At 31.4% G+C, this 16,128-nt stretch overlaps 1 protein-coding gene across 4 annotated transcripts in view; it reads left to right on the top strand.

Annotated features, from left to right (window-relative positions):
* The window catches only part of LOC144836158 (E3 ubiquitin-protein ligase MIB2-like), a 45,639-nt gene that overhangs the window by 7,395 nt on the left and 22,116 nt on the right, over nt 1-16,128 (top strand). For all 4 annotated transcript variants that reach the window (XM_078691377.1, XM_078691374.1, XM_078691376.1 and 1 more), the window contains exons 3-5: nt 7,549-7,720; nt 15,129-15,235; nt 15,677-15,871. In XM_078691377.1, the coding sequence (XP_078547503.1) occupies nt 7,549-7,720; nt 15,129-15,235; nt 15,677-15,871 (474 nt within the window). The remainder of the gene's footprint in view (nt 1-7,548; nt 7,721-15,128; nt 15,236-15,676; nt 15,872-16,128) is intronic.

Below are 16,128 nucleotides of genomic sequence, written 5' to 3'. Positions count from 1 at the left end.
ATCTAAATTTTTTTCCCCTAAAATCAACAAAAACAAAAAACATCAAAGGATAATGACCTTTGTATTTTTCTGATTTGAATATTGTTGATAAATGAAACAACTAACGCACGCAATCAGCGCCATTATGCCATTCAGTATCCTGTTTCAGTCTCTCTAGTATTACCACTGTTTAACTCATCAGGTTTGTATACATTTTCGTAATTACAATGTCAACATCAGCAAAAGTAATTATTGAATTCATGTAAATTTTGTCTATAACACTATCCTCGTAATTTGTTTTCACATAGTAGATTGGAGACAGTGGCGTAAACTGCTATGTGCACTCACTGGCTAAACCCAGGGGCACAGAGCTTACTGTATACGGGCCCCTGAGCATGGTCTAGAGGAAAATAGGCATTAATATACTGTATGTCGAAAAAGGCTAAAAACGTCCAAGGTCTCCAGTATTAGGGCCACTTAGTTTTCTCCAGGATTCTCCATGCATAGCCTATACTGTACATAGGCTGGGTAGTCGATAAGGAATACTGCATGGCTTTCTATTGCATATCCATCTTCTGTATTGTATTTCACACCATAATTTAATACTTTAATAGCTATTTCGTGCCCAGTCATGTGGTGTTCCCATCTTCTATGGCACTGATATCTTATTAGGAAGAGAGAAAAGTCCACTCACTTTTCATGGAAAAATCCTTAAAATTTAAGCAGCAATTGTCCCTATGACTTTTTTGTTTGTTTTCCTGGTGTCCTCCCCTCCCCCTGCCCCTTTCCCCAACACGAAGATCTGAAATCATGTCAAGCTTTACTTGGATAAACTTGTCATCAATTTTTATATCAGATCAATGACCCCTTTCATCCCAATAATTCCTACTAACTTAACCTATTAAAGCCATCTGTGGCCGTATTCACTAATCACACTTGTGCAAAGGGAAACTCACTTTAAGTGAATACGGCCACTGGTCTACACTATACATAGAACTCCATATACATCTCGTACCAGACCGAGAGCTTCATTTTCTCCTTCTGTCATTAATGGCTAATGTGTGGTTGCTATCCTGAAATTAATTTTTTCATTAATTTAAATGTTTTTAGCTAGATATTTTAACAATATAATACAAAAATACAATACTTCATGAATTTCAAAGTTGGCCAAGGATTACTCTAGCCTGCAAGAAAACTAAAATATTCTCAATAAAATAGAGAATACAATTATTACGAATTATAACTTTGTTTTTAATATTCATATTTTTTTAGCAAATATGATTTTGTATGTTCAACATTAACAGTTTCATTTAATCTGAATCGGAAAAAAGATTATGTTTCTTCTTGAGTTTACTGTGTAAATAGAACAATTCTCTGAACATAATGACATCTGGTTGGCTTTGGCTCGGCAAATACATTTTATATTGCTATACTTTATATGGAAAACTATCTTTATACAACCTGTAGTGCGTAATATTCAATAACAATACTGCAAAAATAACTTGCTTTGTAATAAAATACCATTGTGTTTATTGTTATGTTAAGTGCCTCAATTTGAGTGCATTAAAACCAGTGTGTGTGGTATTAATAGTGCAAAACAGGATCCTGACATTAAATAAACCATAACAATTTGACATGCTATATTATAATTTTTCTTGGTTAAAGTTTGATTGTACTGTAGACATATAATGTTCATATACTATTTCTGTACATTACTATTATTAAACAAACCTCTGGTATTTACCCTCTTCTGCACTATTAATATTTATTTACTGTTTTAGTGGCTAATAAGCCATTCTATTTGCAATTTTAGTTTGTTTAATTATTTGTTTTAAAATGAATATGATGTAGTATACTACTATAGTACTGTATATAAATTATTTATACAGTATTAATTAAAGATAAAAATAATGTTGCAATAAGTCCCTCCTTGCTATGTAAACATGAATTCACAATTTACTAGACAAATAAAATAATATTAATTATTTCCCCAGTCCTCCTCACTGAAATTATTACAGATAATTATAAAAAGGTATGATTCAGCTGTATCCAATGAAGATACAAACATTTTTATGTCAGTTGGTCGGTTGGTTGGTCGGTCGGTTGGTCGGTAAACACTAACTTGAGCACGCGACTGCAGCCATATGGTCTTGTTTCAGTACAATATTATTTGAAAATCCTATTGTACATACCAATTTTAAGTTTTTTTAACAAGAATATCTGCAGGAATGTTTTGAATTAAAAATTCATTAAGGGTAGAGATGCTTTAGTAGGGGATTATTTTAAAGGGACTTTACATATTTCCAATGTTATTTATAATCGTTCCGGTTAATTGTTTTTGCATAAATACAGTTTATATCTTTATTAAAACTACTGTATAAAATAATCTATTTCAAGTTTGATTTTATTCATCTTTATTTTCATGTTTTTGGGCGACAATATGTCTTTAAATATTAATTCATTGTATTAGCCTTCTTGAAAAAGGTCAAAACCCTATTGTAGGCAAAATCCATAAAACCTCAAAGTTAATTACCATGAAGGTAAGAACACTAAAATCCTATTGTTTGAAAGTTTCCTATTAAAGTAAGCGAGCAAGTGTTGCCTTATTGACATACGAAACTGAAAGAAGTTCAAGCACAGTTACAGAGCCTGTTTCTAATGCCAAGACAAAACTGCTTGAAAATAATTTGTGGATGAAACCTTTATTAAAGATGTATTGTTCCCCTGAAAAAATAATTCTTAAACATTTTTTTTTTTAATATTCCAGATTAAAGACCCCTTCCCTGCAATTTTGGACGTTTTTTGGAAAATAATACATATATATCACTTTAAAAACATTAAACCATGTCATTCCTTGTCTTAAATGTACGTTTTATGGTAAATTATGATAAAAAGTGAGAAACAATGCACTACCTAAGTAGCTCGCGGCTATCGACCTCTCGTGGACGGTCTTAGGCCTAGCCAACTAGGCTTAGTTTTGTAGGCCTAGCTGGTAAACATCGGTAACGTACGAACATCGTACGCAAGCTATATACCAAGCCTGACGTTGTATAGTTGCTGCATTAATTGTCTTTCTATTTTTGCCAGACTCTGTTGATACAAATTGGGGAAAACCCGGTATTTTCGCTGAAAGTTAGGAGTCTTCCATTTGTTTTGGCCTCACGATCGACCAAAAAGTGGGCGAATTACAGGTGAAAAACAAAAATATCAATCCGCGCGCAATGCATTTTGGGATTTATAGCGGGCCGCTATAATTATTAGAATCGACTTATTTTTCACATTTTTAACCGTTTAAAGACGAAAACAGTTATCGCAATAGGACCATAATAGTATTATTTTTACATTAAATATAGTTTGTGATCTTAAATTAGATCTAAAAAACGTAGGGAAGGGGGCTTTAATGTAACACAATAGTTTATTGACCAAAAATTGGATCGAAAAAAAATGTATTTACCTGAAAAAAATGTGATTTAAAAACAAAAAATGGTCAAATTGGCTGCCAGCCAATGGATTTTTGGTTGAATTTAACCATTTATTTTGTCATTTTATAAGTGAAAACATTTTTTTTTTTCGTTTTTTTTATTGAAAGTGATTAACTTTATTAAAACTACAAAATAATATATTCAAAGTCTGATTTAATTAATTTTCATTTTTCATGTTTTTGGGGGACAATATATCTTTAAGAGGACATCTTTGGTACCAAATAGCAGGCTCCCTTAATACAGTAGGTGTTGGCTGTACACTAGTTTAAAAATACATTTCTCCTTGTTCGTTTTATGGAAAAGTGTCACCATAATAAAGGTGTTCTACTGTATTTCGTTGATCTGCTGAAACACGAGCAAAATAAAATAACTGGTTATTAAATAAACTATGAAAAAAAAAATCCATGGTGTAAAACTAAACTTAAAAAAAAAATGTGGCCTTTACAGGTAAATCATTTCAAATCTATTATTTAAAGGTCTTAAAGCTTAATTAATGGGTGGGATTAGGGTTAATGTTAGGGTTAGGGTTTACAGTTACGAAATTGGAGCAATAACATTAATATACAGTATGTTTTATTTCTTGCAAATTATGTGTTTGTAAAATGTTTGTTTATATTTTATAGTGTAACAATTATTTCAAGTCTGGTTGCCATTTCAAAAATTTTATAGCAAAATAAATAATATGTAAATAAATTAAATTTTGACTATATTATTTGTGGATTTAATTTAGTCATAGTTATGTGGAGAGAAGTGGGAAAATAGCTACAATGCAAAAATATTATTTTTTTATTTAAAATAATTTAAGTTTGAATATCCATATCTGTACATGGCAAGGGAATTAATGCAAATTATTTTGCTTTTTTATCCAATTTGAAACTGATGAGAAGAAACATTTATGGTTCAGTTATTTTTAAAATAAATTATTTAATTTTTAAAATTATACAGTATTCAAATTACAAGGATATGCAATGACACAAAGAAACCTATACTTTAAATTATTATTTTATTAGACTTGTAACTTGTGGAATTTTGAAATAAATCATAGTGTGGGATTTATCGAAGCTTGAGTAGCATTTGATATTTTAACTAGGGAAATCTTCAGAGATATGAGTCACGTCCCATGTGACTTTGTATGTAATTACACGTGCAAGAATCCATTTTTACCTGCCTTGAGAAGCGCACCTTGCGCGCTAGCAATATATTATATCGTTGATTTGCCGAGTTTTAACAGCTTAAGACCTAATCACGCTGTTAAGCTAGAAAAATATTTTGACTAGGAATGTAGAGCTCTGATAAATTAATGATAATTGCGTGATGATGGCGACGATAATGAGCATTTAAATCGCACACCTGAGATAAAATTGTCAATACCTAGTGTGCACTAAAATATATTATAAATATGAACAATTATAAGAAAATGCAGTTGTAGCAACATTTTGAAAGAAGCTTTCTATTTTGTAGCCAAATATTTAAATTTCATCTTAAAGATATTGTCCCCCTAAAAAAATTGTTTTTTAATATACCATTTTAATGTCACATAATAGTTATTCACTTTGACCAAAAGCTAGATAGAAAGAAAAAGTTATTTACCTGAAAAAATGTAACTTAAAGCAAAAAGTACCTTAATTGTCTGTCAGACAGTGGTTTTTGGTTAAAATTGTCTTTTTATAAGTGAAATCATTTTTTGTTTGTTTTTTTTTACAGAAGTGAATAGTTCAGTGAAACTGCAAAATGTTAATATTAATCTTCATTCTTCATGTCCTTTAATTCATTCATTTTCATTCAATCTTTATGTTCAATTTTCAATAAATAATATTGATATCTTTGTATCCATTCCAGAAATACAACTATGTTTCTAATTTAATATATTCTAGTATCTTTTAATTTAATCTCAACACAGCTATACAGAATGTTGGATCGATAACAAAACAATACAAAAACAACAATAGTTGCTACAGTATGAAAAAAGAAAATATTAAAATAACCCGTATATTAAATAAGTAAAGTTGTTTTTTTACTGTATAGTAATTAGTATTTTATTTTTATTTAGTTGTTTCTGTTTTGTGATTTGTTGTGCTTTTATTATGTTTGTTTTATCTGTCTATGAGAGCCCTTGATTGTTTAGCTGTTTTAAGCTTTATCTACACTATCAAACTACAATAGTTTGACAAAAATGTGTGATGTGCCCAAATATGGAAGTGATATGTTCAAATAAGGTAGTGATATGACATCATCATGTCTATATATAATGGGCACATCAAATTTGTTTAAACGTTTGATAGTGTAGACAGAGCTTAATGAGCGTCATCTTGTATAAACAAGGTTTTAAAAAAATGTATTACATTTTTACACCATCCACTTTTAAAATATACTCAATATTCTAGAATAATTCAATTTAATACACAGGATATACAGAATATTGTATCGATAACAAGAACATTTAAATGGAAAAAAACAAGAATTTAGTTGGAATCTTCATAATAAATAAAGGCATCATGCGTAATCAAATCTGAGTATTTGTTCTCAAAAACATCATACAAATCCAATTTTCTAAGCCGTTCCGAAACAATGCCAAATTGGATTTGTAATTTAAATTTAAGTAGACAATCTTAATCCATACAATATAGACATTTTACAGTAGTTTGATCATGATTTGAAATGCATTCAACATGCACTGTATCTCCTCAATTGATTCATAAATTCAACTGATGAATTTCCGTATATCAAAGAACAGCAGGTTGTGAATAAGACAAACCACAGTTAACAAAAACCAGCAAAATTGTTTTTAAAATTTACAAACCAGAAAAAAATAAATTTTCATACATAAATTTTAATATCAATTTTTTTTGCTGGCAGTCAAGTAAAGATATAATGATTTTTTTTTCTAGATTTTATTTTAATGTTCGTCCTTTGTTACTACAATGTGGTATGATGGGTAATGGAAACTAGGAAAATAGCATAGATGGTCAAGATGTACTGTATTTTTTCCAAAAAATAAAGATATATAAAAAAGAGGCCAGTTTGCAGTTTTAATAAAGTTATTCATTTCCGTAGAGAGAGAGAAAACCTCCCCCAAGAAATCACCCTAAGCATTATCTTTAAAATAAATAATATTTCACTTATAAAAAGACAAAAATGACTATTCCTTGCTTTAAATCACATATTGTTTCATGTAAATAATTTTTTCCCATCCAATTTTTGGTCAAAGTGAAACTATGTTAGCATTAAGATGTTTTTTTTTTCAAAAGGACAGTTACCTTTAAACATATTTTTCACCAACATCTTTTGCTATTATCAGATACACGATTCTTAAGCTCTGTGTACAATATCAAACTATTTTGACAAAATGTGATGTGCCCAAATATGGTAATGGTATGACATCATCCAGTCAAAATAATAGGCACATCAAATGTTTTTGTTACTCATGAAGTTTGATAGTGTACTGTTTTACAGTATTTTCTCTTTAATGAAGCTTTGTGAAAGAAAATAAATGCTTTTTTTTTTATTAAAGATGTATTGTCCCTTTGACTAATTCCAAAAAAATAAAAAATAACAGATTTCGAAAAAAGGTGGGTCATTTTGAAGTATCACAATAGTTATTAACTATCACCAAAAATTTGTCGAAAAAAAAATCATTTAACTGAAATACAGACGTTTTTTTGTTTAAAAAAAAACTCTGACTTCCAGTCAAAGTTTTCGATCAAAACATACCCCATAATGAAACGCGCTTGTTTGGCTACTCTGTATGCATAATCATAAAACTTCCTCAGGATCTGTGTGAAAATACCTTCTCAACCGTGATTAGTTGTAAACAATCCTAATTAGCATATGCATAATGCGTACTCGTGGTTTGAAATCTTTGTTTACTTTCGCTCGCGACGATTTTCCAGACGAAATGTAATCAAACTAATTTACCTGTTAATTACGTAAACTTGTTGCTTTTGGCTGGAATTTTCGACTTAAAGTGAATAACTTTAATATTACTTTGATATGGCCAATTTAAATTTAGAATATTTTGACCTTCATTTTTTGGTGTTTCAAGGGACAATACATCTTTAAATTGAACTTGATTTATTTTTATCTGCAGGCATCAAGCATCCAAATATAATTTGCAATGTATGCAAAAAACATGGAATACAAGGAACGAGATGGAAATGTAGTGATTGCCATGACTACGACCTCTGCTTCCTGTGTTATATGAACGACAAACACGACCTCAATCATTCCTTTCTACGATTTGTTACGCAACATTCTGTCGGGTTAGTATATTTTAACACATACTAATAACTAACTGTAAGCCAGTAACACTGATAAGGCAGTAACGTTGCTACTGTAAGCCAGTAACACTGGTAAGGCAGTAATGCTACTACTGTAAGCCAGTAACACTGATAAGGCAGTAATGCTGCTACTGTAAGCCAGTAACACTGATAAGGCAGTAATGCTGCTACTGTAAGCCAGTAACACTGATAAGGCAGTGATGCTGCTACTGTAAGCCAGTAACACTGATAAGGCAGTGATGCTGCTACTGTAAGCCAGTAACACTGATAAGGCAGTGATGCTGCTACTGTAAGCCAGTAACTCTGATAAGGCAGTAATGCTGCTACTGTAAGCCAGTAACTCTGATAAGGCAGTAATGTTGCTACTGTAAGCCAGTAACACTGATAAGGCAGTAATGCTGCTACTGTAAGCCAGTAACACTGATAAGGCAGTGATGCTGCTACTGTAAGCCAGTAACACTGATAAGGCAGTAATGCTGCTACTGTAAGCCAGTAACACTGATATGGCAGTAATGCTGCTACTGTAAGCCAGTAACACTGATAAGGCAGTAATGCTGCTACTGTAAGCCAGTAACACTGATAAGGCAGTAATGCTGCTACTGTAAGCCAGTAACACTGATATGGCAGTAATGTTGCTACTGTAAGCCAGTAACACTGATAAGGCAGTAATGCTGCTACTGTAAGCCAGTAACACTGATAAGGCAGTGATGCTGCTACTGTAAGCCAGTAACACTGATAAGGCAGTAATGCTGCTACTGTAAGCCAGTAACACTGATATGGCAGTAATGCTGCTACTGTAAGCCAGTAACTCTGATAAGGTAGTAATGCTTCTACTGTAGGCCAGTAACACTGATAAGGCAGTAATGTTGCTACTGTAAGCCAGTAACACTGATAAGGCAGTAATGTTGCTACTGTAAGCCAGTAACACTGAAGGCAGTAATGCTGCTAAATGTAAGACAGTAACATTGATGCTGCTAGTACTGTAAGCCAGTAACACTGATAAGGCAGTAATGTTGCTACTGTAAGCCAGTAATACTGATAAGGCAGTAATGTTGCTACTGTAAGCCAGTAACACTGATAAGGCAGTATAATTCTGCTAACTGTAAGACAGTAACACTGATAAGGCAGTAATGCTGTTAAGCCAGTAATGGTTCTAAGCCAGTTACACTACTAAGGCAGTAACTAACACTGCTAGGTTATATAATGCTTTTAATACAATAATAAGTCCTTTTGGCAGTAACTGTACAGATTTTGTACCAGAGTTTAAACCCATAAATAGCTAAGAAAGATTGGAAAGAAATCAATAGTGCCACTAAACACAAGGATGTCTTATACTGAATGTCCAAAATGTACTCCTTACATTTTATCCAGATAATTTCGCTTAAAAGTTCTCTAAACTTTAATAAATAATAGCCAGGATACAGTTACTACCATAACATCATCGTAGCAGGTGCATTATAATCAATTTGATTAGTTTTCTTGGCAATATCTTCATACCTAAATTAATGCTTCTAAGATAAAGTCATTATGATTTTAAGCTTGCTTGAAGTAAGCCTTTTAAACCGAAAGCAATCCTGGATAAATTACTGCTACCCTGGGAAAAACCATCAAAGCTACTGTAATGCTGCAAGATTTATTGTATTGTTTTCCTGGTGGTCGTACATATATTTTTATTTGCAATCATAATTCGTCTAGGTTACATAACGAACGTTGCTACTTTACGATGTGTGCCATGTTAATTAAATTTCTAACATTGATTTCCTTGCTGTAATTGTTTTTGTGTTTAATTTGGTTACTTGGGAATAAATTAGTTCCCAGAATGTAAATTACTTTTTGGAATTGAGTAAATCAAAGAACTGGTTTGTAGAGTGCACCATTGCTGACGCCGACAAATTTCAGCAGCTTATAGTAGTTTTTACTATATCTAAATTGAAGGTACTGTTAAAACATGGAGAGATTACAACTAACTTCCAAGTAATTTCCAAATTCCAGTCATTCATTGCCTAATGCAATGCTTTTAATAACTGTGTTAATTTAATTTGTACTGTGCAATGTGGTGTGTCGATCAATCATTTTATAGAATACGATATTGTTTACGATACTTGTATTAACTTGAGGCCAGCTGAAGTGGTAATAATAATATAATCGTTTTATGAGAAGTTCAGAAACCTTTAGCATTTCTACTTAAAAATTCTTGGGAGAATTCTCGCTCTCAATACTTGAAAATAAAGTGATTGAGATTTTAAGAATTCATATTAAAATAACAGTATTGACAATAAGGAGAATCTTTAATATTAAAGCAGGTTGTTCTTTTGCGAATCTTGGCATATTCAGCTGATCTGTGATTTCACTGCCTCAGTGTTTAGAATATCACTTCTGGCACCCACCTCCTGAATGGCTCCCTGCCATAACTACATCTCAGAGACATTATCTCATTGTGTCACTGTCTTCCACATTATGTACCACCACTTCTCGTTAATACTGACTTCACATTCAGTCTCATCCACATTCCCTGCCTTCCTGCAGCAGTAAACACCTCCCGGATTCATAGGGCTTCCATATTCACAGGCCTCCCGTATTCACATGCCTCCCGTATTCACATGCCTCCCAACTTTAACACCTCCAACATTCCTTTTCTTCTTGCATTGTATTCGGCTCCAACAATCACAGTCACTTACAGTCTTCTCCATTCACCGCCTTTTTTCCACTATCATGTCATAACTCTGAACTGCAACATTTAAAATTAAAATAACTTGCATCGCAAAATAAAACCTTGTCATGCTCGGTATTACTATCACAGTATATTGATTAATTTAGCATACCACTTTATAACTACAAACAATACAATTAAATAAGAAATATTCAACAAATTTCAATAACTTCTTATTTATATGTGGCAAATATATACAGTAGTTGGCCAAGAAATAATTTTTGCTGCGGAAATTCAACTACACGAGTGTACTTACTATCAAACCGTACAAGTTGCTTTCTGGGACGTCACAGTATACTTTACTTTAGGGTAAAGCCATTAGATAAACAGTGCCGATCATAGAACTGATTACAGATATAATTTATTTGAAACATCTAGGTAACTTGTCTTGACTAGAAAATCTCTGAATTAAACGATTAGTCTAACTTAGATTGGATTGCGCATTTTCGCTTTCATGTTCATTAATTTATTGAACTGTAAGTACCAGTTTTAAGGTTTAACGACAGATGCTTGCCATTTCATACGATTTTCCGACTTCATATTAACCTTCAATACAGTATAGCCTAGTTCTCTAGTGTAATATTTATTTTAAAGATGTTAGTTAGGCGTCCCCTTAATTATTAGGTTCAGTTCTATTGTACAAAGTTGACTTCTTAACCTCTGACCTCTTTATTATTATTACAATGACTTCTTAGACTATTCACTTTAACTTGTTATCGATAAAAACTAAACAATTTATTGTGATGAAGAATAATCCCAAACAATCTGTGTAGTTTTTAAACATATTTTTGGATTGTTTTTATTGTACCTTGGTGATGTTGTTATTGCTATTGATATCCTGTAATACAGATTCTTCATTTTATGGCATATCCTGTTGGGAAAAATTATAGGTTCCTATCAAATATAATCCATTGAAATCATGTATAATAGATGTTTAATCCGCTCAAATCCAAATATTATTAGGTTATCCCATCAAACCTAATCCCTTGAGATGTCTAATTGGCATTTAATCCTCATAAATGCATATAAGTTTATATCCCATCTCATTTAATCCCCTAGAGATTACAATTGATTTTTTTAATCTATAGAAAATCAATAAACATTGTTTTAATCTTTGATTGAATCTACTGCCATTATCGTGATTGTTATTATGGTTGCTAGGCAATGCATAGTGATGTCCACAGTATACCCGGTGGCAACAGTACTGTAAATTAACAATAATAATAATATAGATCTCATTAAGGTTAATTTACTGCTTAATTAAAGTGCTTGGTCTTTGCAGTAGAATATTCCGCGGTTTCATTTCTTCTGGAGTTGAGATTTTCTTATTCTGTAGTTTTAATTCCAAGGTTTATGAATTACATTTATATGTTTTTTTCCTCTTTTGTAGTGTAAACTACCACTTATATTCATTCATCATTTCAATACATATTAACTAGTTTTGTTAAAACATTACTCTCCTTTTTTCATTATTTAAAAAAAATTAGAATGCTCTAAATTTATAATAAATAAAAATGCATACAGTGTTTACACTCTATACAAATTTATAAGTTTATCGCTTTTAATTTTGGATAGGATCCAAGTTTAAGTTTATTAATATTATCTATTAATTTTTTCTACATACCAAAAAAAAAATTATCTATTAGGAACAACTTTGTCCAAAAGATTTCAAAATTAATTATTCTCAAGTAAGTACTTGACAACTGGTTTAACAAAAAGGTTAACATTTATTCTTATTAATTATGTTTAATTACAGCAGGGATCATTTCAAAATTATTCTAGTGCAGTTACAGCAGTATCTCAATTTTGTTTGTACTGTTTAAGAACTTGTTTATGTAATTTTACTAGCTTTTATTTTAGTAATCATTGTAAATCATCGTCATTATGGTCGTTGTTATCATCATGTTTATTGCAGTGACAAGTAACTTTCAAAATTGAAACTAAGATCTTTACATTGATTGCATAACAAAATGGATCAGTGTAAGAATAGTATACCAATAATGAATGTTAATGAGTGGAATGGTACAAATAATTTCATGAGGTGAAAGATGAAATTCTATTTTCACAAGGCAACAGCTGAGTGGAAATAGAATTTGATATTTCACCTCATGTAATTATTTGTACCATTCCACGAAGATATTCATTATGCTTTTATTTTTCTTACGCGAGAAGATTTTCTTTTTATAAATGAAAAATATATATTTTTGTATATTATAATATTTGTTTCCATACTGCAGTAAAAAAAAATGTTCACATGATCTCATAATCATATATACAAAAAATCAAAACTGAATCTATTCGTGATAATTAATGCAAGCTTTTAAAAATGAAAGTACTTAAATAATTAAAATGATATCATACTTTCTAATTTGCTGTCAACACGGATTCGCAAACTGCGTGTTATGGTCATGTGCTAGATGACTCACCCACCGCTATCTACCTTCCTGTTAAAGAACAACTTAAAATTTAACTAATTTTTGATGAGCATTGATCAACTTTTGTTCTTACAACAAAGTTGTCCAGTTATGATGGAAAGATACATTTCTGAAAATATTTGAAATTTCAACTGAATTTGATTTTATAGTAATTGTAATAATAGCAAGTTGATATTTCAGTGAGAAGAAAAGAAGTTTGGTGTTTCCATTTCAACCTGTGATCACCTGAATCTTGTGGATTTATGCGTTAAAATGATATTTTCTGTGTAATTTGGAAAAGGCATCTAGAATCGTTGATATTCATGGATACATTTAATTTTAGATGGGATGAAATTTCAAAGTAACACATACTAAAGTATTACTTTATTGTGCTGTTAAACCCATCTGAATTTGATGATTCGTTGTCCTATTGTTTGAGAAAGAATTATAATACATATTGTAGTTTGACAGGAAAATCATAAGTTATGGATAAATACTTTTTAAATGGCGATATTTCAAAGTAGAAAAAAAAACAGTTTGTTTTAAATTAAACTGATACAAGTACATTAGTCCATTTTGTGCCTGACTTACCTGAATAAACCAACAACAGTCCTCTGTATTTGAAGAGAGGATACATTACGAAAAGAAGACATTCAGTTAGAACACCCCTGTTTGATAATGGTACCATTCCCACATACCACATAACCTGTACTGATACTGGTCAGTTAGTTGAAAGGAAAAACATTGTGGAGTAATTTCAAATTGAACAAAAGTTTATATTAAGAAGAGTACAGTTCGTAAACTTGTTCTTATTTTTATGAAATTGAATAGAAACATTTACAATTGGTTCAGATTTGATGATTTCTACCACTGTTGTTCAAGTCTGAAACTAAATTCAACAAAGCACAAATCAAACTTATCTGATATTCTCATAGGTTATTCTCTAAACTGTACTTTTAAACAATAGTAGTGTACCAGTATTTTTTAAACGGTTTATTCGAATCATTACAAATATGGTATCAACAGAGCGATCGGTAACGATCAAACTGATCTTAAGGGTACCTACATTATCAAGGTGTGTTGATATTTTGTTTTATTACATAGTACGTTTCCTGAGAACATTTTCTCCTATGTATATTTGTTTGTTTGCATTAATTTTATTATACGGTAATGACATTGCTTTATAACACTTCGCAATAGATCAATATTTATTCAAAACAAAAATACAAAGTTCAGTGGACAAGATGATGTCACATCCCCTAAGGGTCGCTTCGTGTCAAGCTGCCAACTAACAGAAGGGTCTCAGTCATAGTCATTTGTCAGTCCATGACAAGGGTGTGAAGTTTTTTTTAAATTTGGCATTTTACAGAAAACAAGAAAATAACAAACTAGGTCATATCATTTAATAGGCTTAAAGATCGGCTTAACCTTTTAGCCAGTACAGTATTAGTATGCATAATTACTAACTAGTACTAACTATAAGAATGCTATAAACACTTAAGTATGATACATCTAGTCAATTAACATTCACAAACTATCCTGTTTACATCCAATTAAAATCCAAAACGTTACATCAACTATGTTGCTAATTCTCTTGAAAACGAAAAATCTTTAAAAAAACCTGATTTTTTTATTTATAATATTTATTTTTACTTTTAAACACACATCCTTTCTCCTTCATGAAAACAATCCTTTGTGCATTTTAATTAAATACAATCCACCTTTCAAATCGTACATCTAGTGCGTACATCTTTTAAAAAAAAATCTCATGAATTTTTATTTTGAAGGTTAAAACCTTTTATTAACATACATTCTTTCTCTTTCCCAAAACGATTTACATCAAAAAAAGCATTCACATTCAAAATGTACTTGTAAAACCTATAAACTACAGCTTATACTGTATATATCTTTTAAATCCCCCTTTCTTTAAGTATCGCCTTCTCTCCTTCCTAGAATGGAAAATAGAAATTTATCATCAAAATGAATGTTGTTCATGAAAAAAAATTTACTAGGAAATGATGAAAGTTCTCATTTGCAGGTGATAAACTCACTGTTAATGAATGTGTTTTGAATTGCAAAAAAAAAAAGTTTAAAGTATTTATCATGTTTATAGCGACGTTAACTATTTGATTTTTTTTTGGTAATCAAGGTTAAAACAATTCAAACCAATCAAGAAAAGTAACAAATTTCCACTTGGAAATTCCAAGGTAATAAGAACAATATATTGGCTTGCTGATTGAGAGTTTATATGATTTTGTTTTTACAGAGTACGGATGCCAAAGAGACAAGGGGGTACTAAAATACAAAGTAGAGGGCTCTTTCCAGGAGCAAAGGTCGCAAGAGGACCGGACTGGGATTGGAACCATCAAGATGGTAAGTTGTGAAGTGTTAAGAATCTTGATGATATCTGATGGCTTTAAACAGCAGTAATAATCACAACAGGGCCGTAGCTAGTATGAGGCAGACGAGGTGCTGGTCTCGTCTAAAATTTTCAATTTTCACCACCTACCCCAATTCCCCAGTACAGATCATCCTATTTTATGTTAATTAATTTATATTTAAAGCATATCTGTTTTTAACCTCTCGCTACGACCTTTCACAAGATCTCCATCTTTATTGTGGTACAATTTTAGAGTTTTATGACATCAAACTGTATGTCTACTCATATCACTAAAAATTTGGCAGTCTTACACACTCCCTACAGTAATTCGATGAATTGACAGTCATGGAGATTGCAGTACAGATGGTGGTAAATTTCAGTAAAGTTAAAATAATGTCAGTAATAATTAGTTCATTCATTTTCTTCTTAACTAGGTGGTGAAGGTAAACATGGAAAAGTCAATGATATTCGTGGTTGGGACACCGAGTCGGGTCGCAGTGTTGCAAATGTTACATGGTCTGCAGGAACGACGAATGTTTATCGTATCGGACACAAAGGAAAAGTAGATTTAAAGTATATTCAAGATGCCCCAGGTAGCTACTATTACAAGGATCATCTTCCAAGATTAGGTAAGTAAGAACCAAATACATAAAATTTTTGTCACTTTGGGTGTGTTTACAGAATTTGTAAGCACCCAGAACATGCTGATGCCACCAGAGAACAGAACTTCTTCGAGTCTAGGCCTGTAGACCATTCATAAAATTAATATCACCGAATAATGATTACTAATTCAATTTTCTCATAAGATTAGCATAATTTACATAGAAATATCATAAAATCCTTTGTCCTTAAAGGTCAGTACAGACGGTCTGTATCCTGAAAAATT

The sequence above is a fragment of the Antedon bifida genome, chromosome 2, assembly GCF_963402885.1.
Source record: "Antedon bifida chromosome 2, ecAntBifi1.1, whole genome shotgun sequence".
In the NCBI taxonomy this organism is placed as follows: domain Eukaryota; kingdom Metazoa; phylum Echinodermata; class Crinoidea; order Comatulida; family Antedonidae; genus Antedon; species Antedon bifida.
Note: the sequence above shows the minus strand (reverse complement) of the source record. Positions and strands in the feature narration are given on the sequence as shown.